At 32.6% G+C, this 24,940-nt stretch overlaps 5 protein-coding genes across 5 annotated transcripts; 3 read left to right on the top strand and 2 right to left on the bottom strand.

Annotated features, from left to right (window-relative positions):
* Positions 1–1,939: 1,939 nt before the first annotated feature.
* On the bottom strand, positions 1,940–8,385 carry Nup214 (nuclear pore complex protein Nup214). Its single transcript, XM_070647383.1, has 5 exons — positions 8,246–8,385; positions 7,859–8,188; positions 7,406–7,802; positions 3,709–6,520; positions 1,940–3,591 (listed from the first exon to the last, which is right to left on the bottom strand). The coding sequence occupies exons 1-5, from the start codon at positions 8,279–8,281 to the stop codon at positions 2,049–2,051; spliced, it is 5,118 nt and encodes a 1,705-aa protein (XP_070503484.1). The 5' UTR covers positions 8,282–8,385; the 3' UTR covers positions 1,940–2,048.
* LOC139095856 (NPC intracellular cholesterol transporter 2-like) lies at positions 6,779–7,401 on the top strand. Its single transcript, XM_070647384.1, has 2 exons — positions 6,779–6,880; positions 6,940–7,401. The coding sequence occupies exons 1-2, from the start codon at positions 6,808–6,810 to the stop codon at positions 7,317–7,319; spliced, it is 453 nt and encodes a 150-aa protein (XP_070503485.1). The 5' UTR covers positions 6,779–6,807; the 3' UTR covers positions 7,320–7,401.
* Positions 8,386–8,698: 313 nt separating the features above from the next.
* Positions 8,699–14,066, bottom strand: BubR1 (Bub1-related kinase). Its single transcript, XM_070647844.1, has 5 exons — positions 13,906–14,066; positions 13,626–13,830; positions 10,271–13,564; positions 9,313–10,208; positions 8,699–9,255 (listed from the first exon to the last, which is right to left on the bottom strand). Exons 1-5 carry the CDS (start codon positions 14,016–14,018, stop codon positions 8,817–8,819), a joined length of 4,947 nt encoding a protein of 1,648 aa, XP_070503945.1. The 5' UTR covers positions 14,019–14,066; the 3' UTR covers positions 8,699–8,816.
* Positions 14,067–14,170: 104 nt separating this feature from the next.
* Positions 14,171–18,085, top strand: LOC139095852 (chromatin assembly factor 1 subunit A-B-like). Its single transcript, XM_070647379.1, has 6 exons — positions 14,171–15,568; positions 15,630–15,695; positions 15,757–15,831; positions 15,896–16,310; positions 16,377–16,546; positions 16,633–18,085. Exons 1-6 carry the CDS (start codon positions 14,285–14,287, stop codon positions 17,944–17,946), a joined length of 3,324 nt encoding a protein of 1,107 aa, XP_070503480.1. The 5' UTR covers positions 14,171–14,284; the 3' UTR covers positions 17,947–18,085.
* Positions 18,086–18,714: 629 nt separating this feature from the next.
* LOC139095970 (uncharacterized) lies at positions 18,715–22,762 on the top strand. Its single transcript, XM_070647547.1, has 2 exons — positions 18,715–18,864; positions 20,718–22,762. Exon 2 carries the CDS (start codon positions 20,729–20,731, stop codon positions 22,244–22,246), a length of 1,518 nt encoding a protein of 505 aa, XP_070503648.1. The 5' UTR covers positions 18,715–18,864; positions 20,718–20,728; the 3' UTR covers positions 22,247–22,762.
* Positions 22,763–24,940: the final 2,178 nt, after the last annotated feature.

Below are 24,940 nucleotides of genomic sequence, written 5' to 3'. Positions count from 1 at the left end.
TTTTTTGGGAAACGTAATAAGTGAACGGCCCTTACATGACCACATGTATATTCCTTTAAATAATAGTGTTATAATGTAAATTTACGAGAAAAAACAAAGAGAAGCTTTTAGCACGGATTGTCTAATGAATAATGAATGAAGGATAAACGCTACAGTCGCATAAACAAATGAAATAAAAATTCCTTTTAATTGAAATGATTTATGCCTTCCTTTACCGACTTGGAGAAAAGATTTAACTATGTAAATCGCAGACAACAATATAGGGTTGGAAATGAAATGAAAAGGATTGGAAAAAAATCCTTAACACTTGCCTGCGAAAGCCTTTAATATGCAAATGACTTTTTAATTACATTTTTGTCCCGTGTTTTTTCGCTGAGTCGCGTGATTGAATTTCCTTATACCTTTTCCTTTTTCTTTCCTTTATTGTAATTCTTTTATGCGAATAAAAATATTTTTTGCACCTTTTTGTTGTTAATTTTTTTGTGGTGATTTCTGTTGTCTAAAAATTGCATATTAAAGCGTAACACTTGTCTTAAAAATTTTTTTTTTAAAACTAAAGTTCAAGATTATTTTCAAAAAATTGCTCCTTTGACTTTAATTTAAAGCATAAAATTAAGAGCGGCCATATCCATATAAAATATTCATAGATTAATGCATTTACACATACACATAAGCTGACAATTTTAATGCATACTGCACATATTCTTAGCATTCCATTAACAGCATTTTTTTATTAAATTTTCTCTCAACATAATGAATGTTAAGCCGTCTGGTAAAACGATCAGCTTTTTTCATGTCATATGTATTTTAAAAAAATTAGAGTAGTACTCGTTCTTATCGAGTGACTTCATGTGGAAAATCGTAAAATCTTTTCCGCGGAATTTAGCTCTGTACTGCACAGAGATGCTCTGTTCTTCCCATAGTGCCAACACCATTTGAATCTTATGCTATTGCCCTTTAAAACCCTTTTATTCATGTGTTCAATACTCCTATGAAATTTTGTCATCTGTTTCTCTTTTTCGTGGTGAGGAACTTTATCCTTTTGTCCCTAAAAGTACACTTTAAAGTACCCTTAAACATTTTTTCCTTTATTTTGTCATGAAAAGTACTCTTTAAACCTTTTGCTATTTATATTTATCCCTTAGTATCCTTCTTCCTTTTGATGTTTCCAACTTGAGTGTTGAAACTCCAATGAATTTCTCTCCGGAAAATTCCTCTTTTATTAAGTTCAAACTTTGAACTTTCTTTCAGAATTTTGAACTTCGATTATTTTTTAAATTTTTAATGACCGTTATTTTCTTTTGCTTGAATTTCAATTCTCAACACTTCAGGAAAAGAGAGAAAGAGAAAGAAGATAAATTTTTATTATGAATTATGAAATAATATAGTGCCTCCTTCCCATAAATACCTCTCTGTAACATCAATAATTTCATGTCTTTTTTTTTTAAACCATAAAATGCCATATTTCCATTACATACACATACATTTCAACGAAGCTAAACTCAATTTAATGCTATTAATTTTTTGTCAACGTTTACTGCAAATGAAAGGAGCCCATCTCATCACATTGAAAAAAGGATAATTCAGCAAAAAGAAAAGATAAAGTTCCTTTTCATCGTTAATTGTGCGGAAGTAAGCATGCCATCAATTAAATGTAGTTTGCTGTCTATGAAAGAACTGAAAATTGAGATGAAAATCATACCTAACCGCAATTGCCACACTCGCTTCGTTTTCTGTTTCTGTTCATTTGATTTTAAGGTTTTCATTCGTTGATCTTTTTAAAAAGTTGTTCCTTAATTCTATCCTTTTAACGAAAACAATTAAAACAATGCTAAGAAGAAGTGTGAAAATTATATTGAAAATGTGCTGTGGATATGACATTAAATAACTGAAGTTGGAAGAGAATTTTCACGAAAAGTTTTGTGGATTAAAAATTAAATTCTATGAGAATTGCTCTGGATATGACAGTATTTTTTGAAATTTTATTGAAATACGTTTATTATCTAAACAAAAATTTACATAACATCAGTTCCTTAAATAACACAAATTTAGCGCCAACTTGAGAATGCACTTCCACTGAATCCTCCTCCTTGTTGTTGAGGTGGTTGTGTAGCTTGTGCTAAACTTCCGAACAAATTTCCTGACTGTTGCTGACCAAGTTGTTCAAAAATGTTGTTGCCTTGTTGGGGACTCTGTGGGGAAGGAGGAACTGCTGCACCAAAAATATTTGATTTCGGACTTCCAAATGTCGCACCGCCGCCAAAAACTGGCTGATTCTGTTGTTGACTGAATATAGAACCACCAGTTCCAAATGAGCTTTGCCCAAAAGTATTGGAAAACGTTGCATTTCCCCCAAAAGTGGATTGACTTTGATTCTGCGTGAAAATGTTTCCTCCAAAAGGACTTGTCGAAGTGTTTGCTGCTCCAGAACTTCCAAAAATATTTGAACTTGGCTGTGCTGATGCACTTTGTCCAAAAGTACTCGAACCACCGAATATTGACGAGGTTGGTTGACTTGATTGACTTGTAGAGCCGAAAATTGAGCCTGATGTAGCACCACCAAAAGGCGATTGAGTTTGAGTAGCTGCTCCGCCAAAAATGCTCCCTGCTGTATTTGGTGACGAAAACGATCCTTGTGAGAAAATAGATCCAGTCGAAGCTGTCGTAGTGACTTGACCAAAAGTTTGTCCACTGGATGTAGTTGATGCAACTTGACTAAAAACAGAACTACTTGAAGTTGTTGCAGCAGTTTGTCCGAAAATCGAACTCTGTGAAGGCTGATTTGACTGTGCCTGACCAAAAATTCCAGTTGATTGTTGTGATCCGAAAACAGAAGAAGTAGTTGATGAGGTTTGAGTTGTGGCACTTCCAAAAATATTTGATGGTGACGTTGCTGGAGTACTTCCAAAAATATTCGTAGGTTTTGATTCAATATTGGCAGCTGCAGCAGCAAAAATATTACTGAATGCTCCTGTTGTTGGAGGCGTTGAAGTCACATTAGTTGCAGATTGACCAAAAACTGATTGATCAGGCTTAACAAGTGATTGACCAAAGGCAGTATTTGTAGGTGACTTTGTACTTAAATCAAGCCCACCAAATGCTGAAGTTGCTTGTGATGTTTTTACAGCTTGTCCAAAAATCGATTCAGTTTGTGTTGTACTTGTTACTGGTGTAGAACTTGATGCGGTTGTAGTAACTGTAGAAGGAGGTGTTGAAAATATCGAAGCTTTTGTTGTTGCCGCACTAGGAGTTCCAAAAGCATCAGCAAAAGTACTGCTTCCAAAAATTGTTGATGTTTCCGTTTTCGTTAATGGAGATGCGAATATATTCGTAGAAGCTGTCGTAGAACTTGTCGAAGTTGTCGTAGGAGAACAAATATTTAATCCTTGAAGAACAAAATCGTTAGTTGAAGACGGGACTAAACTTGGTGCAGGCGCAGTGTTTGAATCTGCAGGTGTGCTGCTAGAAACTTCTTGTGCTTTAATTGATTCACTTTTTTGAGCAAAAATCGAAGTACTTTGTGACGTAATGGAAGTTACAGGGGCCGGTGTTGAACTAGTTATTGAGCTTCCAAAGTTTGCAAATGAGAATCTGTGTAATAAATATATAAATGTAAATAAAATTTAGATTCTTTCTTTAATAAGAAGTTTACATTTAGGACAATAAATAAAACTTATGGAGATGAATTAAATGAAAAACATAACTTACGATGATTTGCTATCTGAAGGCGGTGCCGCTGATGTGCTAATTCCGAAAATAGGGGCACTAGAACTAGACGAGCTTGCAGTAGTGACAATAGTAGTCGTTGAAGAAACTTTCAATTCCTCGACAGTTTTTGGAATTTGTGGCACGGGCAAAGAAGCGCTGAAAATTGATGTATTTCCACTAGATGATGATTTGGTAGCATCTCCAAAACCGAATGATGCACCTCCCGAGAAAATTGATGTTGTACTAGGAGTAGTGGTTTTTTCTTCACTATTTTTATTTGCACTTCCAAAACTGAAAGCATTAGGTGCGGAACCAAATGAAAATGCGCTTTTTACACTGTCGGATGCTGTTGATGGAGAGTTTCCAAATGTAATAACAGAAGCTGGTTTATTCGATGCCGTTGAATCTTTCTTTCCAGGCAATGAGAATGTAAATGATGTAGATTCAGTTGTTGTAAGTGGTTTTGGTTCTTCTTGTTTTTTCTCTTCAACTTTTAGTACTTCCTTAGCATTTGATGAAGATGATTTTGCAGGCAATGGAACAGAAAAGTTTGCAGAAACTGTTACATTTGTACTGGATAACGGCTTGGCTTCTGATGTCGTTTTTGGAGTTGCTTGTGGGATTTTCGGAATTATTGACGGTTCTTCCTTACCTTTGTCAATATTTAAGCCACTTGTAGAAAATAAAGTTGGTGGCATTGAAGAATTTCCCAAATTAATTGGATTAACCGATGTGCTTAAATTTAGTCCTGATTTAGTTGATGTGCTCAAACTTAGTCCGAAATTTGATTGAGGAACTGTTTGTAAAGCACTGCCAAATGAAAATCCTGAACTTTTTGTCGGTTCCTCTGATTTTTTTCCAAAAGATAATTGAGGTTGAGGTACAATATTCGTAACTGGAGTGAAAATTGCTGGTTTTTGAGTACTTTGCTGCTGCTGCATTGTTGTGAAATCAAAAACTGATTCAGATGGTTGTGTTTTTGGGACATTTTGAACTGTTCGAACAACTGTAGTTGGTTTTGATTGGGGAACAGGCTCTTTTGGCTGGGGAGCAACAGGTTTTTTAGTCTCTGGCTTCTTTAAATTCTTAATTGCTTGAATTTTCTTTTCAATAATAATTTCAGAATTTAGACCAGGCAATTTCGGTCTTTGTGGCTTAATTGTAACTACTTCTCTGTTATTCAAATAGTTGATAAGATTTTTAAGCTTTTTTGAAGTCATTTTAGACTTTTCATTTTGCACTTGATCGATCAATGACATAGAGATGATTGAATCGGACAAAGACTCAATTGTGACATTAACATTCGCATTCTTTTGTTTCTTAACATCATCACAAATGCCTAGTTTTGTCTTTAAACAATTCAATTTCACACCTAAATTATAGACAATTTCTTGTTGTTTCGTCAATGTCTGATATACATTTTCCAAGCTTGGTACGTGCATCTTATTCTTCTTATTCTTTCCCAAACTGTCTTGGTAATTGGCCCATTGGCTATTCAGTAGCTGTACGACAACATGAACTTGCATCTCGCATTGTGATATCATTTTCTTTAACATATCTAATGTTCTTTTAATAGTACGATCCTGAATTTGATTATGTGCCTTTATAATGGATCTTTCGTTATTTGATTGATCAATTTTCGATTTTGCTTCGTATACCATTGAAAACATTTCAGTTAATCCGAGTCTGTTCGTCTGTATATCACTTTTTAATGATTCTATTGTCTCATTCGCTTCTTTTTTCAATTCATCAAGTTCCTCTAATTTTTGTCTCATTTCTGCTGATTCTTCTTTAGTTCCAATATTGACTTTTAACGATTTGGATTTCTCCATAATGAAGTTTAATTCTAGTTCGAATGCCTTCATTTCATCTTGGATCATTTTTAAGTAAATCTGTTCATCCTCAGCTTCAGTCAATTTTTCACTAACTGCAATTTCTTTGACTTCCGTTTTTTGTTGTGTCATTTGTGGATTATAAGTCGGTGGAATGGTAATTAACGGCTGATTTTGAGGAACTGCTTGTTTAGGCTGAGCCATTGGCTGAGTTGGAGCAATTGCTGGTTTTGATATTGGCATTTGGAATGTCGTTGGTACTGGCTGTGGTTTAACTTGTGGCTGCAAATTTGGTGCCATTGAAAATCCACTAAATGTATTTGATTGACTTTGAGGAGCTAAACTGAAAGGTGATGCATTTGGAACTGATCCAAATAAATTTGCTTTCGGAAGTGCCGCTGGTGTAGAAGTGCTAATCGGTGCAGGTGCTTCTAATTTTGTTGGTGTTTTGAAAACACTTTCTTCCTGTTGATTTTTTGTCACATTTGCAGGCACATTGATTGCTGTAAATAAGCTCTGGACTCTTGGGTCTATTGGACGTGGTGGTGAACATATATCTACATAAGTAGATGTAGTGTTAAGGACATAAAACGAGCACATTACACCATATGTCGACACTAAATGAATCATTGGCATAACAGGATATGGACTCCCATCTTCTTGTAACAATTTATTTGTACATCCTGTTTCAAATTCAAATCCTATTGGAAAAGATTCGTCTTTTTCTGGTGTTAATGGCATTTCAGCTGGATATTGATCATTTGGAAATTCTTGTATCCATTCTGGAATATCACCAGGCTTGCTAATTCTTAAAAAGCTCACATCAACACAATTTGCGGAAGCAACAAGTAACATTCCCCATTGTTGAATATATTGCAAGTACATTTTGCTTGGTCGAACTTCCGAAGTGCTGTAGCAAACATCATTGTAGACAATATATTGTGGAGGACCGGCCTTTGGTGCATTTAGTATGTGCAAAACTAAATTATTGAAAAAAAAATAATAGACAGGTGTGAATTTCTTGATAATCTAATTTAGCTCTATATCGACGAAATTCTCAAAAATTTCACCAACTTTTACTGAACATGTTGTAAAAATTACTACTTATTTTATCATAGCTGCCAATAAAATATTTTTTTGAAGTATTGATTGGTTTAATTCATGAATCATATTTTTGATAAAGACCTGACAATTTGCTGATAAGATATGCGAATAAAAATCACGATTATTGGGAATATCGAATCAGTAAGATATTATTTTTTATAGAATGAAGAAGTTTACTGTTTTTGTCATTTTAGCATCATTATTTGCTGTAAGCTATTCTCTTGAAGTGAAATCATGTAAGTAATAGTTTGAAATTGCACAATATTTTGATAAAAATTTTAATTTTAATTTCTAGGTTCTTCGTCGTTGGAAATTCCAAAAAGTGTGACTATCAAAGGTTGTGAAAAGTCACCATGCAAATTTCATAAAGGAAGTGATTTATCAGCAGAAATTAGATTCACAGCGAATGAGGCAACAAAAACTCTGACACCACAACTGTCTGCAAAAGTTTGGACCCTCAAAGTTCCAATTAATCTTCCAACAGAGCACCAAAATGGATGTGCTCACTTGAAAGAAGGGCAATGTCCATTAAATGCTAATGACGAAGCAGTTTATTTCGTAGAAGCACCTATTAAGAGCAGTTATCCATCAATGAAAACAGAAATTGAAGTGAATTTAATTGGTGACAATAAAAAGTCTCACATGTGCTTCCGAGTTGACGCACAACTTGTTTAGTTACTTATTTTTGAGAACTTAATAAATACTTATCTAAGCCAAATAAAAGATAATATAATTGAAAAAAATAATAATAAAGTAATTACTTGGTCTTGATTCCTCTTGATGACTCAGGAATGCGATAGCAAATTGATAAGTGGATAGCCATTGAACAGCAATCACATCAAAGTTACCGCCTTGAAATATAGTTGGTGGACATTCAATTGTTCTTGCCGGCTTTAACTCCATATTAAATTGCATTAATTTTCCATTCACGAAACCAGCAACTATTTGCTTGCCCTTTGGTGACCAACAACAACATTTTGCCTTTAATGACGGATCTATATTGTGAAATTCAACACCTTGATCTTTAAATGAATATAAATTCAGTCCACCACTTTCAGTGCAAACAGCTAGAATTGAACTAATTACTGGATTCCAGCACAATTGAGTTGAACTTGCATTATCGGCCGATACTCGAAATTCTCTGATTTTTTGAATATTCTAAAAACAGGAATAGGTAAGTTATATTTTGTTAAATATATGATTAATTAACTTACGGGATTTAAAAATGAAGGAACTGAATACAACTGGATATGCGGAATTCCATTGATTTTAACATCAACAGCTAAAATTGAACCATCACAATTTGTAGCTAATTGAGTAACAGGCGATGGTATAGATATTTTTCGGACAGGAGCATTTTGATTTAATGCTGTTGGAAGTTCCAGATCTTTTGTACATATAGCAAAAATTTCAGCATTTGAAGAACCTACAAAAACCAGTCCAAAACTGCTTGCTGATGCTACAATGTTTGCTTTTGCGTTAGTCAATGTATTTGAGGAACCGTCAAATACATTGGTTTTGCTATTAAGTCGAAAGCTGATATCCTGAAAAACTTCAAAATTAGCATTTTCATTAAAATACAAGAATTTTTTATTATATACCAAGTTATCCTTTCCAATTGATCCAGGAATTGCCATGTCTAAGTTCTTAAAGTAATATTCACTGTAAATGTCCTAATAACCTTAAGTTTTAATGAATTTTTATTTAAATTTACGCAAAATAAACAAAATAACCTTTTGCGGTATTTTAAGCGCGAATTTTTCAAACTAAAATTCGAAAATGTTTATGTCAGTCTGTCCAATGACCAATATATAAATAATTCAAGTATTTGAAAACTTTTGTAGCTTATAAAACATAATTAATTCGTTGTTTATATCTTTTACAAATATGGTCTTCCATATAAATACATTAAAAATGCGCTTTTAAATGTTTAATGTTATTTAAGTAACTTCTTACTTGAATGATTTTCGAAAATTCAAATTTGTATTTAACGGTTTTAATCAAAACAGAATTTAAAATTTAATTAAAGTGTGATTAGAAAATTTTTCCTTTATTATATTATAAAAAGTAGTAAAATAGACATCTCTGTGTTAAAAAAAAGTCTGCTCTATTAATCCTAAAAACATTTTGATTTTTACATCATATCTCTAGCTTAAATTTTAAATTAAGACATTAACTGAGTAGAGCATTATTAAATTCCGTCACTTTATCTGAAATATACTTTTGTCTGTATGCAATTTCTCCATCAAACTGTTGTTTTAAGTTTTGAAGATTTGGCATAGTTTTACAATCTGGAACATTAAGTAAAGTGTTGAAGAAAATATCCCAAATATCTTTTTGGAAATATCTTGGAAACCTTGTCTTGATTTGCCAATTGCTAAGCTTCTTTTCAACTTCCATATACTTTCCAAACAAAATGACATGAGCCGTTCCACAAACACCAAACAGATCTGTCTGATATGTCCATGGTCGATTTTCAAGCATCTCACAGCAAGTAAAGTTAGTTGTTTTAACAACATATGTAAATTCATCGTCATCAAAACTATCCATGTCAATTGCAGATCCAAAATCTATCAACTGAAGAGCTGGAGTTTTCATCCCAATGCCGATTCTAAAATATTTTAAGAAATTAATATATATATTTTAAAGCACATTCCAAAGCACTTACTTAGACATCAAGACAAAATTGTCAGGCTTAATATCAGCGTGAATAATGTGACACGAATGAAGATAATCAATTATTGACAAGAGCTGTGATGTAAAAATCATTCCAATATATTCATCAACGTTTCTTCCAGTAACTTGCTTGATTTTGTTACAAACATCAATAAGTGATCCATGTGGAGAATATTCAGAGATAAATACACTAGCATTATTTGCAATAATAGCTTTGTAGACATGCATATAAGCTGGAATCATGTGACTAATGTTCTTTGAACTTAATCGTGAGACTAGTTCGATTAAAATGTAATATTCCCATAGATTTGGAGGCTTCTCTTGTTTTGCTGCATACGATTCATTGTTCTTTATGTTTCGCACTTCAAAAACGGAACCAAAACCACCTTTGCCAAGAATTTTCATCACCTTATACTGGTCACTTCCGCACTGTAAAGTCCCTCCAATTTTTAATTGTGGTACATTCTTTAATAAAGTGCACGAATCAATGTGATCTTCAAGATATTGTTCGAAATTGCATTGCTCAAGGATTAATGTGCGGACATCTTTAGAAAATGGATTTCCTTTGCTTTTCACAATTGCGTCTCTTAATTTAAATGACAGCGATTCATCAAAATTTTGTACGATTGTGTATTCATAACGATTCATCGAACCTTCTGCAATAAAACTGCACATTTTCTCATCTTCCCACGTTTCTGCATCCTCGTACTCGACAACCGTCCTATCTTTTTTGTGATTATGGTAAATACTTTTGCTCAAATCATCATCTTCTTCTTCATCTTGAAAAATTTCAAATTCTTTATTTTCTTGCTGTTTACTAGTTTTGGGCAATTCAACTGGCTTTTGTAGTGGTGCAGGTGCAATTGGAATTTTAAAGACATCTTCATGCTAATGAAAAATAAGTTTTATAAGAATATCATATTTTTATTATTTCTTTAATCATGTCCTACCTTTTTCTCGGCAGCTGATGATTTATTTTTTCCCAAACGATCGGATTCATCTTCATTCATTTCAATGCTCAAATCTAAAAAATCATCATTTTCTGGTTTCTTTGCGCTTGGAACAACTTTCGTGACATCTCCAATAACTGTTGAATTAACACCGAATTTGAGAGGCCAATTGAATTTCTCAGTATTAAGATCAGCTTCTAAAATATTCATTGTTGGACTTGGACTCTTAAAAGGTTTATGGATTTGCATTTCGTTGAAACTAGCTTCAAGTGATAATTTTGATTTTATATCTGAGAACTTAAGTAAGTCACTAATTTCATTTTTGGGTTCATCAACGATGACTTGGGCTGGCTTATCTGGAGAATTTTTACACAAATCAAGGAACTCATCAGAATTGGTTCGTTTTATTTCTGGAAGCATCAAATTTTCCTTTCGTGACATATTTGCAATTGATTGATTTTTTGGCGGAATAATTGATGGCTTTGAAACTGCTTGCTGTACATCACAAACAGAATCTTCATAAACAGAAAATGGCATCTTATTTGTTGCAGCTGATCGTACTGAAGCATTTTGAACACCTGAAATTGAAATTAATTGTTCATGCTTCATTGAAATTTCTTGCGTTGCTGGAATTTCTTCATGTTCAAGCTCTTTAATTGACATTTCTTGTGTAGCTGGAATTTCTTCATGTTCTTTGTCATCAATTGTCAAATTTTGTATTTGTGGAGGTTCAAATTCCTCTGATAACTCTTGAGTAGCTGGAATCTCAAAATGTTCAGTTTCCTTTATAGTAATGTCTTTCATTTCAGGAATTATAAAACTGTCATGCTTATTAGAAATCAGTGCTTTAATGCTGTTCTTCTTTTTCATAAACGTTTCCTGATTAGACGCTTGCTCCTTGATAGACTTTTCATTTGGAAGTTCAAACTCATGAAGTTTTTTTAATGTCGAATCTGAGAATGATGGAACTTCAAGTTCATCTTGTGACTTATGCATGATGTCTTGTGTTGCTGGAATTTCAAAATGTTCGGGTTGTGTCATTGATATGTCTTGTGGTTCTTGAAGTGTGTCAGGAATGTCATTAGGAAATGCAGGAACAAACATCACAGATTTTTCGACGTTTGGTACTTCTAGAATTGAGTCTTCATGAATTTCAATTTTTTTGCTTTGACTAACTTTGATTGAATCATTTGAAAGTTTAATTGATAAGTTTGGAATTTGAAGTGACTCATCGGGCAATGGAATCACATTATCTTCAGATGGAAGTGGAAGTGATAAAGATTCCTCAAAGATTTTAAATGACTTCATTTTCATTGGCGTTTGTCTTAAATCCTTTAATTTAGGGAGATTAAATCCCTTAATGAAAGTTGTTGTTTCTGTCGGTTCTTCTGGTAATCTAAAAACTGTTATTGGATTCTTTGAACATTCATCGGTCCTCATTATAGCTTTAAATGGTGTCAATGCGGGTGCCTTAATGTGCGAATCAATTTCCGTTTCTCCGCTTAATTGACTTGCTAAAGATTTTGTTGAATTTGATGTTTCTGTCACTTCTGCAATTGTTGATAGTTGCTTTTGTAAATTATTTTGAGCCATTGTGTTTTCTACTGGACTTGATTCACGTAAATCTGATACTTGTGATTCGGAACTTTGTGGTGAACTCTCTTGATTTAATGACACAAGACGTGGAACTGACTTCTTAGTTATTGGTGTACTTACAGACTGTGACTTTATGAACAAATTGAAATTTTGTGTCGAGAATGTTTCATTATCATCAAGTTCAAAGACAGGTTTGGCAATTGTTTTTGGCGGTGCTGGAGTTTTAAAGAATTCGTCATCACCACTAAGTCGTTTACTTTCTGGTGACGAATCCCTATCTTTTGGATTTGCTTTCTCTTCATCATGAATTTCAAGTTTTCTTTTAAGTGCATTCTTCTTTTCGTCAACTTCTTCTTGTTCTTCAGCAATTGGTTCCTCAAAGCGAACACGGTGATTTTCACTAGATTTAACGACTAATTCTTGCTTAGCATCATCTTCATTTATCGACTGCATTACCGACTTTCTCAAAATTGATTTTCGAGGAACAAATGATTTTCTTGGCGGAACATAAACCGATTGACGTCTATCTCCAATTATTGTTATATCCATATTATCATCAACAAAGCTCTCTTCAAAGTCGTCGTTACTAACAAGTTTGATTTCTCCTCGTTTGAACTTTTCTGCAAGAAGTTCATCGACGGAATATTCAGTTGTTCCATCTTTTGATATCATTTTCTTAATTGGGAATTGAAATTCTGAACAGTTGACATCATAATCAAGTTCGTAGTTTACAATGTCTTGTTTAATATTCTTATTGACAAAACCTGGAGTAATTCGAGCGCCATGTTCATATGTGTTTTCAAAGACGGACGAATGCTGATGAATAATTGGAGCTGTCATTTTGTTATGTAACTTAAACCAACGATATGCACGAGATTCTTCCAAAGATATTTCAATGTCTGCTGATGGATATAGTAGAAATTTGTCATAACAGGGAATAGAGTTTGGTGCCGTTGGCTCTTGGACTACAATCGGAATATTCCAAGGTTTTTGTGGCTTATTTGTAGAAACGAAATTTGATAATAAAGAACATCCTTTTTCATACAATTTATTGGAATAGTGTATTGCAGGGAGCGATTCATCTTCCATTATGGAAAATCCAGGTTGAACTCCAATTGATTTCTCATTAAATAGTTTATTATGCTTGCTTGATTTAGCTTTATTCCAAGGACCAGCTTCATGGACATTTTCAGTTTTCTTTGCAAGATTGAAAATACTAATTACGTCTGTTGTAGCTTCTCCAGAATGTCCCGAAGATCCAGCATCGTCTTTAAGAATGTCAATTCGTTGCTGTGGAGCTGTTGCATTTTCATTTACGGGGAATCTTCCTGGATTTTCACTTTTGATTGCATTTCCAAGGCGAACACTTCCGACAAATTTCTTATTATAAGCTCTTAAAGTTGTCAATGCATTTCTTTTTTCATCCATTGTGGCTTGAAACTTTTGTTTTGACGAATCATCGTCGTAAAGCATTCTTTGGGTGACAGAAACAGTAAATGCTTGATGTGCTAGCGCTAGTTCGTCAAATGGCTGTGCTCCTGCATTTAATCCTTTCTGAAAAATATTTTCAGCTTTCTTAAAATCATTCACTGCATCATAATAGTAACTCCAAGCAATATATAAATCAGCAACCATTGTTCCAAATCCACTATTGAATAACTGCTCATAAAGTTCATGTGGATTGTCTTGTGTATCAATCTGTAATCAATGTTATTAGCTTTTGTTATTAGGATTATCTGTAAACGAGTTATCTACTTACATATTTAATAAAAAGTTTTATAAGTCGACGGTCTTGCCTGTATCGTTGATCGTTCTCAAACTTAAGAATACATTTTGACACTGCTTCATGAAGTCCACTTTCATTGCCACTTTTTGGGTATGACTGTTCAATCCAGCATATGTAATTATACCAATTATCTAGTGGATCATGTCCCTCGTATGTAGCTATAGCATTTTCGAATTCCCTTAATAAAAACAAAAGAAAAAAATGCATGCAAGTTAAGTTTGTACCGAAATTTCAGAGAATTGTATAGAATTACTTTCTTTCGTTTTCCAACAAGTCCTTTTCACCTCCAAGTACTGTTTCTAATCGATCAGCACGTCTACCACCTCTTAATGGTTGAATATTCTCTTTTGCACCGTCAAAATCCATTTAAATTAAATAGAATTATTTTTTATTTCACACAAAATACGTTTGAATATTTCAAATTTTGACCGTTATGCAGGGTTTGGTATTGATTTCTGTGTTATTCAAAAATTGTGTAGTTTCGCATCCTTTATTAGTTTTGGAGGGAATATAAAGGATTAAAGAAATTGAAAAATCAAAAATTAACTTAAATTATTGTTGTTTAAGTTTATTGTTAATTTAAAAAGCCTCAAGTTTTAGTTTAAAAGTGTTACTATTTGAATTCAGTGAAGATGAGTGAGAAAAAAAATTTAAAACAGTCTAGATTACCATTTCAAATAATATCAACATCTCCAAAAGTATCTGGTGAACACAAAGCATCACCGGTTCCAGCAGAGAAATCGTCTCCAAAGACGCCAGTTACATCTCGTAAAAGAAAACCATCAAATGATGGTGAAAACATTCGATCGTCCAAAATTGGGCGTACAAACTCGAAGGAAAATATCATTGCGGAACACGTTCCAATAGAAGTTATTGACAGCAGTGAAGAAGAAGTTAGTGTTAATAATACAACAGCAAATGAGTCAATTGTTAGTAATACTGAAGAAACTCCAACTGCTATAGCAAAGTCAACGCCACAAGAGAAAAAACTTCGTATTAAGATTCAATCATGCTCTAAAAGAAAACAGGTAATTAAACCAATCGTAGATAATCCAGAGGATTCAATTGTTTATCTCGATGACGAAGAAATTCAAAGTACTATGAACAAGAAAAGCACCAAAAAGTCTGAGAAGAAAAAAGCTAGTAATCAAAAGGTATCAAAGGAAAAAACAAAGAGAGTTAAAAAGTCATTAAGTCTCAATCAGGATGAAGATCAAGACAAAAAGAGTACCAAAATAGAAAATAAAGTTGAATCAATGGAAATTGATGATGAAGAGCTTTTTTTCGATGATGATGATAATGAAAGATCAGACATTGAATGTCCAGCATCAGATTCTAAAATCACAGATGTTAAAGATCGTCTTGACGAAAGCATGAGTAGTAAGTTAAATAAATGTAAGGAAGTTTCAATTGTTTTAAAAAAGGTTTCAGTGCCTGAAACAGACGAGGAATCAGAAAATGATAATTCTATTAAAGAAAAATTGGATGAAAGTAAGATTGATTTAGATGAATCAGTCAAATCAGTTGATAAGTACGAATCTTCGGATAAAAGTACATCAGAATCTGAAGATAGTCCAAAAGTTGAAACCAATAAGGAATTGTCATCAGAAATTTCAAAGCTTGTCGACGACAGCCCACAGAATGACGATTCTGCAAATAAAGATCTTCACGATGAATTTGTTGAGATTTTTACTGATGATGAAAAAAAGTCACCAACAAATCCTAACACTCCAAATATTAGTAAAACAACACCTAAATTGACACCAAAAGCTTTAGCACGTAGAAAGGATTTAGAAGCAAAGCGAATTGAAAAAGAAAAGCAGCGATTAAAAGAAAAAGAAATGCGTGAGGAAGCTAAGAGAAAGGAACGTGAAGAAAAAGAAGAAATGCGGAAACGAGAAAAAGAAGAAAGAGAGGTAATTTCACTGATTCATTTATTTCTCATATTTCATTTATTCAACAAAAATAATCTTTTAGAAAAAACGTTTAGCAGAGCTGGAAAAGAAAGAAGAGGAAAAGCGTCAAAAGGAAGAGGAAAGAAAGGTAATGAATAGGTGTAAATGCTAATTGTTTATTTTAATGTTGACTTAAAAAAAAATTGTAGCGTATTGCAGAACAAAAGGAAGAAGAAAAGCGTATAAAAGACGAAGAACGACGTCAAAAAGAAGAAGAGCGAAAGGTAAATAACATTTTAACTTCTCATTTCGCATTGATTTCTTACAAAACTAAAACTCTGCCAATAGCGTCAAAATGAAATGCGTGAAGAGGAAAAGAAAAAGAAAGAACTGGAAAAAGTTAAGGAAGAAGAACGCAAGAAAAAAGCAGCACAAGCTTTTACTAAATTCTTTGTTGCTAAAAAGAAAAATGATCCACAAATAGACGATGACGTATCAAAAGAAAGTGCTGAAAGCTCTGATGTTGCAATAGGAAATTTTATGCCATTCCAAATTCATGGGAAGATGAGACTTGCTCCACGTATTAGAAATGAAATTTCAAAGCAACAAAAAGATCATTTAGATGAAATATTGAAATCTGACGGAAGTAACAATGATCGCAGTAAATTATATATACAGCAATTAAAAAGTGCCACTTATATTCCCAAAATATCTACAAAAACTTGGCCCGAAGAAGACAAAGATGATGAAGTCGTTGTTGTTGGTAAGCTTTTCCCATCATTTACTACTTCAAGACTTTTGATGATTTCATGTATGCTTTAACTTTTAGATGAATTGGAGGGTGTCGGAGAAGACATTAAGGAAGACGAAGCTCACACAAAAATGAAGTATCGTGCTAAATTATTATTGTTCAAAGAAAACAGACGTCCTGCTTATTATGGAACTTGGCGCAAGAAAAGCAAATCAATTTCAGCTCGTCGTCCATTCGCACAAGATTCTGTAAGTATAATAAACTTTATTTTTTATTTATTTTGTTAACATTGAATCCGAAGCAGCTTAATAATATTATAATACATTATTTCTAGAAATTCTTTGACTACGAGGTAGATTCAGACGATGAATGGGAGGAAGAAGAGCCTGGAGAATCTTTACATGGTAGTGATTCTGAGAAAGAAAAAGAAAAGGATGATGACGATTATGAAGTTGACGATGATTTCTTTGTGCCTCATGGACATTTGAGTGAAGATGAAATCCAGCATGATGATGAAATAATGGACGATAATAGTCCAGAAACTCAAAAGGCAAAATTAAAAGTTCTTCAGCAAGAATTTGCTGCGGAAATGAAGAAGAAGACTGAAAAGATTAAGCCAAGATTAATTGGATGTATTTGGATGAATGGAGATGAAGATGAGGATGGTGGATCAAAGAATGCAAACTTGGAAACAAAATATCATTGTTCAGATATAATTTGGCGTATATTAAAAGCAAGAGAAATGCTCTCGACTGGTGATGAAATTAAAATGGAAGATTTTGAGCCAGAAATAGCTGAATCGGAAGAAGATAATCACAATGAAGAAAAAACAAGTACAAAGCAGTTAAAAACACCAGCACAAATGAAAGTGCGTGTAAAGCTTGAAGGCGAGAGCGTAAAGGAATTAATTCGACTTGTTAACTACAACATCAATAGCAAGAAATTTCTCATTAAAGAATATCAAGCGTATCGTTTGAAAAACTATCATAAATTGCCAGATTTTCAAGAATTTCAAGTTAAGAGTGTTGACGAAAAAATAAACGAAATTTCAGCGTATAAGACATGCCCAGAAGAAGGAACATTATTTGGAAAGAAGTGTTGGTGTGTAAAGGAGGAAGTAATTAAAGAGTATTTTGGTGACGAAAAGCTACCAATGCCTAATCAATGGAGTTATATCTTAGAAAAGGAAAAGAAGACTAAACAACCTGTAAATGGAGGTGATTCAAAAAAAGAAAGCCGGGAAGTGACGCCTATAGATGAGAAAATGTCATTAACCGAAACACATCAGTCAGCCGAAATAAAAACAGTCCCCGAATCCCCAAAACCTATAAATTCATCTAAAATAACAAATTTCGTAAAAAGTTCACCTAAACCTTCCTCAGTAACAACACCGAAAGCTGTACAATCACCAAAACCATCAACGTCTAAGACACCGATTCAAAGTAAACCTAAAATAAATGAATCACCTAAAGTTCAGTCAACAGCATCTAATTCAGGCAAGAAGCGTGTAGCAATTCTTATGTCTGTACAACGTGGACAATCAATTAACCAGGAAAAGAAAAATCAGGCAATTAATCAATTTCTACAAACAAATCAAAAGAAGGACGTTCCACCTTTGAGTAAAGATGAAATCATTGAAATTGATTGATCATTGATTGATCAATTAATTAAGAAATAATATTTAATCACATTTTTAGATACGTAGAAACTTTTTAGACGCCTAGCATTTATATCTTACTTTTCCTCATTAAAAAATATGAAAAGCGTGTAAAAAAACTAATAAAATGTATGCATATTATTAATGTCAGAATAAGTCATTTTAGAAATACCATCGATCGTATGACGGTGTGCGATTTCAGTGGTGGCTTACCACTAAGGTGTGTACCACTTATCACTTTTTTCCAGAGCTCGAAAAGTCTATAACATAAAAAAATCGAATCGATTTCAAGTTCTGTCTTCAATGAATGTAAGTTGTGAACGACCCTTGGAAGAATCTGCAAAAGGAAATTTAAAAGAACATTAGTTTCGCAAATCAAGTTAATAATACTTCTTTCCATTTCTAACTATATTTTTGCTTTAAGTAGATTAATAGTAAATAGATGGGTATGTACAATTATTAATGACAGTGATTTTTTTCGCTATATACATACATTGCTTATAGTCCAGCGTCCGAGGTGAGTGACACGGTTCTCGTCAACCTGAAATAATCAACAAAAGAATTAAATATTTATACATGTGTGCATTCTATATCGTCAAAATTATGTACACACATGTGAATCTATGTGGATGGTTTTTTTTTATTCTTTTAGAATTTATTTTTTTGTGGATCGCTGATTCTCAATTGACATTTTTTCACTGCTGTTATGCTATGCTGTATTGAAGAATTGGTCAGTAATAGTTCAGACTTTGGGGATATTAGATCAGTTGAATATATTTTGGAAGATTTTTTTTTAAATTTTTCTTCTGTAATTAAAGCTTGATATTCTGTGATATTGCATACGGACATTAAGGATTGAACATATTCCGTGGATAAATTTTTGGAAAATCAACTACTTGTAGTATAAAGGTGAATTTAAGTTAATTGAAAGTTAAAATTGAAAAAAAAAATAATAATTTCCATAAGAATACAGAACAACTACATATATTGTGTGTGGATTAATTCATTTCACTTTTTTTCGTAATAAAACTGAATTTAAAAATCGTTTACGACATTTAAAACTGCATAAATTTTCGCAATATGAAAACAAGAATTTTTCATTGATTACGAAAAATCTGGCGTTACAATATGCTCAGTACAAAAATTTGTTTTTGTACATAACAATTTTATCTTAATTTAGGGATCAACGATCTCATTTAATTTCAATCAACTCGCATAAATTATACGTATAATTATTCTTGTGGCTTGATAAATTATAGCGACATATGCCATGTGAACAATGGAAAATTTGTACGGAGATTTGTGTTTCACGTCCTTGAGATACATTTTCAATCAATTTTAGATTGATGGCTTTAGAAAATTTGTTTTGTCAATGAAATGAAAATCAATTTACAGAATATTATTGTTTCTATTGTGAAAATTCAATTCGCTACAACTCTATTAAAATCGCAAAATAACTAAGCTTTTGGTTTAGTCATTAAATTACCTTATCTATGGATAAATAATTGAGTATATTCCTCTACTAATATTGGAAATGTATGTTTATAAATTATCTGATGGTTGATTAAGAGGCCACGTTTCGAGATAAAAATCTCCTGTAGCTTGATGAGGATATTATTCTTGATCAGTATATTGAGAGGTTAAATCTGGTAACTAACATATTAAAGGTAATTTAGGTAGATTTTCTTGTTCCGTATTTTTTTTTAAACTTCTGTTTTCGAAAAAAAAACAGTTGTGATGCTAGGCTTTATCATTGAGCTTAATCCCTCAAATAAGCAAATAAGTGCCAAGCAAAGTTTAGCGTACCTGCCGAGCTTGGTCCCTAAAACATATGTCTGGCTAAGGTTTGCCGACTAATTGAGCTAGAACTTTCAAATAAACATACCCTCTAGACTTTTTATGGTGCGGTGTGGATGTATCCCCATTTCATTTCTAAGCAATATCCTAGTTATCTATTGTCAATAAAAAACTTATTGAATTTAGAAAATAAGGTTAGACAGATGGATGCATTTTCATAAAATTTTAAACAAAAAGAAAAACACTTGACTACTCAATTTCTAGCTATTTCATAAACTCATTTAAGCTAATTTGCTAACAGTATTCAAAAGCTGAATACAAAAAATATTGGCTTTTTTGTAACAAAAATTTGATAGAGTTCAAAAGTTTAAATAAAGCTATCTTTATTTGTCAAATTATAAATACCAATGCATGATTTATATAGTCATCAGAAGAGATGTCTGTAGCGATCACAATAAGCTGGAAAGAGAATAGAATATTTATTGTATTTGATCGTAAAGCGATATTCATATGAACGAGAATAATTACATAAATTAGTCAGAAATATATACAAATATTATATTTACACTGACCGGATAAATTAATTGATACCATCGTCGGCCATAGAAAAATTTCATATAAAATATTGTTTATGGGTGACAAAAATCATAGCAAATGAATACAAGTGCATAGAAATAAGCATGAAACCGGAAACAAAAATTTTATGCCCATGTAATTTTTTTCGTTCCTCTATCGACCATTACGAATTTTCAAAGTGTGATATTTTAATGCTACAAACACATGTGCAGAGAATCTATAATGATGATTGTTATAGTTTTTCCTACTAGAGTTATTAATTTTTTTTATACCTAATTGACATATGTTGACATCTTTACGCGTTCATTGGAATGATTACAATGTTCAGGCACAAAAAATATATATTTTGATTTATTTAGGTTATTATAAATTTCTCTTCTTTTTTTCAGTCATTCCAAAAATGAGGATTTTCATTTCGCTAATATATTTATTGCAAATATTATTTGCTTTATCAAATTCATTGGCAATAGAGACAAATGAAGGTCAACCGATTGATGAATATGGGCCAGCGGAAGTGTATATTGACCAACCATTAGATCCAGAAGAAGTGGAATTTGCAAACAAACAAATAAATCGTTTACCACTAGAAGATGACGAAAATGCTCGATTTAAACGTTCTTTGAAAAAATATAAAGTACTAGAATCTCCTGGTTTACATTCACACTTTCGTGTTGTTCAGGATGAAGAAGTTTTGAAAGTTAATCCGCATCGTAGAAGATATCGAAGAAGTACGGATAAAAGAACAAAGAGTGAATTGCATAGTGATGAAGTTGAAGACCTCGATAATATCGACATGTCAAAAAGTAAAACAGAAGGAAGTGACTTCTCTATTGAAAGTGTACCAAATCCACAAAAACAAGTTGGAAATCCTGCACATTATCGTTCTGATGATAGTCGTACTATGGATAAATGGGTAAAAGCACCTTATGGTGATTTTCAGTCACGTGCACGAAAAGAAGAAGAAGATTCACACGGAGAATCATCAAGTAATGCTGGAATTAAAACCAGAACACCACGTGTAAACTTCATTACTCAACAAGGTCAAAGTTCAGGTTCTGGTAATAAAGATGATATTCCGGATGGGCCAGAAGCTAGGGAAAGAGAACGCGAAAGAGAGCGTGAAAGGGATCGAGATAGAGATCAACAAAATAATAACAATAATAATAATAACAACAACAACAATAATAAATATGATAACAATAAGTATGATAACAAACAAGGAAATTCTGATGATTCTTATCGAAAACCTTCTAATGACCGTTACTATCCACCATCATATAACAAGTATGACACATATGATCGTCCATCGTATCCTCCTCAATATCCATCACCGTATCCACCTAATTATTATAATCGCGACTATCCACAATCATCTCAATACAATCAATACTATGACAAATTTAATCCATACTATGATAGATATTACGACCGATACAATGAGAGAAATGGAATGATGCCACCACCTGGAATGCAAAGAATGACGCCGCCTATTGGACCATCATCTAGTATTTACTATCGACATCAATATAACGACTATGATGACTACATACCAAGATCAGTTCCAAATTATTATTATTCAGATAAAAGATTTGATACGCCAATGGAGTCACGTGAACCATTTGATCCACATCGTCCATATCTCTATAATAATGAAGTAAATAAACCTGGAAGAATAGTTTACTATGCAAATTTACCTGACGTAGTAAGAACACCAAGTAATTATCGATATGCATCAGCACGGTATGCTGATTCAGTACCAAATTATCGCGATCCAAACTATTATTATGATCGTGATGATTATGCTGCACGAACAGCAAAATCTATCAATTATCGGGATATTCCTGCATCAACTACAATGAGAGTTTCTAGCACTCCTGTTAGGTCTGGGACTGTACGAGATGGATCATATTATGGATAAATAATTTATCAATTTTAAAACTACACTTAATTATTAATTAATTTTCCTGAAAATAAGTAGAAGAGTATCAAATTTGATGGAGTTTGGGTATCTGAATGAAAATATAAAACCCAAGCGACACAAATGAAGAAGACTTCGCTATCGAGCTTTAAAGGCTTCGATAAGCCTTTTTTATTGACATATGGATGCTAAAAATAAGCAGCTTCCACTTGATGTAATTAAAGATCTTTAGCTGAGACTTTAAAGCTTTGATACGAAGCCTTCTTCATTTGTGTCACTCGGGAAAATTATTTATAAATGACTTCAGAATAAGTACTTCATCAAAACAGATCAAAATTAATGATGATAATAAGAATCAGGGTCAAAAGTTTGAGATCCACTAAACACTAATAAGTTTGAAAAGAGGAAATTAAGAATTGAATTGAGGATAAGTGCAAAATTTCCCTTAAAAATAACTATTTTATATACTTAATGGACAGAATAATTATATAATTTTTTCTACCTTTTTCCTAAATAAAGTATCATTTGAATAAGAAAAATTGTGTCTGTTTACCCAACGAAATCAAGGTATATAAAAATAAACAAACAACATTAATCGAAAATTGTTTAAATCCTGAATTCTCTCGAGAATGAAAGGCTTGAGAGACATAAATTAAAGTCAAATATTCGGGTCAATTGGATTGGTCTTTCATGTTTCTTTACCAGTAATCATCCTATATTCCAAAAAAATATGCTCTTCGCATAAAACACAAAGTAAACAATCTCCAGGGCTAAACTTCAACTCTTTGAAGAAATCCATTCCATAACATGGATCACCCTTATTCTATTTGACAATTTGTGTTTAATGTTGTACAGCATAGAAATTTATTTTTTGGGAGGAAGAAAAGGAATAAATTTACATGGGAAAAAATGCTTCTGTGATTGATTACTTTTTAAATTGAAAATGAGATTTTTTGTAGACTCCTCATTTATTTATTGCCTTGCTATTGTTTTTGTTGTTCTGACGTACAAATTCGTTGACATGAATATTAGAGTGGTGACGAATTACATGATAATTTTAAACTTTTGCTAAATTATTCACTCATTTTCATGACACACATATAACTTTAAATGAATGGAAAACAAGCTAGTAGGATAAATGAGGAGAAATTTGTTATCGCATGTGAATAATTAATTAAAATTAAAATGAGAAAGTCAATGCGTGTGAAAAACTTTAACAAGTATGGTAGGGTAGGGAACACGGAAAGTGCGGGAGTGAAAAATTATGTCATAGAAAATGAATGTATGTGTTGACAAGATAAAGTGATGAAACCTCCTACGATGAGTGTCAAAATTTTCATCAAAATCAACACACACAAAAAGTAGTTACCGAGGCGCGCACAGCATGGAATTTTTTAGCCGTCAAATAGGGGTTGTGATGTAATATCAAATCATTTATCAAACTGTTTATTATCAGTCGACTCCTACACATTCCTTACTTCCTTTTTTTATTATTTGAATAAATAAAGGTTGAAATTTATTGACTTGAAGCATTTTTTCATCACTTATGGCTAAATGGTCGACTGTTATCAATCATGGAGATCTAAAATGATGTATCATTAATTTTTATTTACGGGAAAATTTCATTTTAATGGACATGCATGTATTTAATGCTCTAGTTGAAATGTAATTGACACATTTTTGGGAAACATAAATGGCCATGAAAATTTTAAGTTTGATCAATGCTTTTTTATGTCGACAGTGAATTCGTCAATTAATACGGAAAAAATTATTATAGGGCTTAAATGTAAGTTTACATTTGACGTATAGGCATAGACAAATGGACTGCAGTAATGGTATGAAGTAGGGGTGTCAAACCCAATTCCTAAACAGACACATTTCATACCAAATTTTAATCTTTCTTTTGTTTTCATCCAGTCCTATTTCTGCATCATTCGAATAATTGATATTTGGCCGAATTTCATGGAATCTTGTTTCGAACCAGAGTCATGCTAGCTTGATACGGGATTTTTGACAATTTAACGCCGTATGCCTTCTGGATTAGGTTCGACGCGCCTGGTATTGAGCTTTGGTTCTAAAATATTTTTCTATTCATGTATGACAAATCATAGATAAATGACTGATGAACTTCATTAAAAAATGTTATTTATATTTTACATTTCAGAGAAAAAAAAATTGCAAACATTCTGCAAACGAAAAATCTAAAAAAATCCCTACTTGAAAAATTCCGCAAAGACACTTGACTTCATAATAATAAAGAAGCGAGAGAAAGTCTATATACATGTGAATAAAATCATTATTTAAGCGACATTGAGATGGAATAATCCACTTTACATTACACAACAATCAAAATCCCTCCTTGACAAGAGTGAGTGAAATTGCGAAACACATTTTAATTTTTTAAGATGATGTTTTTCTCATGCCATATCTGTCTTTTATTTGCATCCGTATGGCATGAGAAAATATCTAGAACATTTAATAGAATACTCATGAAGGAGGGAGAAGCACCAGGAAATAAAAATTCGCAAACATTTTTTTATGTGATATTAAAATAAAAATAGCAAGGATCTGACAACCCTCGGAAAAAAATTTCAGTCTCCCACTTCTTAAGATATTTTTGGCAAACACAAGGGGATCTCACTTTACATTTATATTTTTTGCAAACTTGAGGGGTGAAGACTGTCAAATTATCAG

This window comes from Chironomus tepperi, unplaced genomic scaffold (genome assembly GCF_022539635.2).
Source record: "Chironomus tepperi strain 1889 unplaced genomic scaffold, CSIRO-AGI_Ctep_v1 contig_376, whole genome shotgun sequence".
Taxonomy (NCBI): domain Eukaryota; kingdom Metazoa; phylum Arthropoda; class Insecta; order Diptera; family Chironomidae; genus Chironomus; species Chironomus tepperi.
Note: the sequence above shows the minus strand (reverse complement) of the source record. Positions and strands in the feature narration are given on the sequence as shown.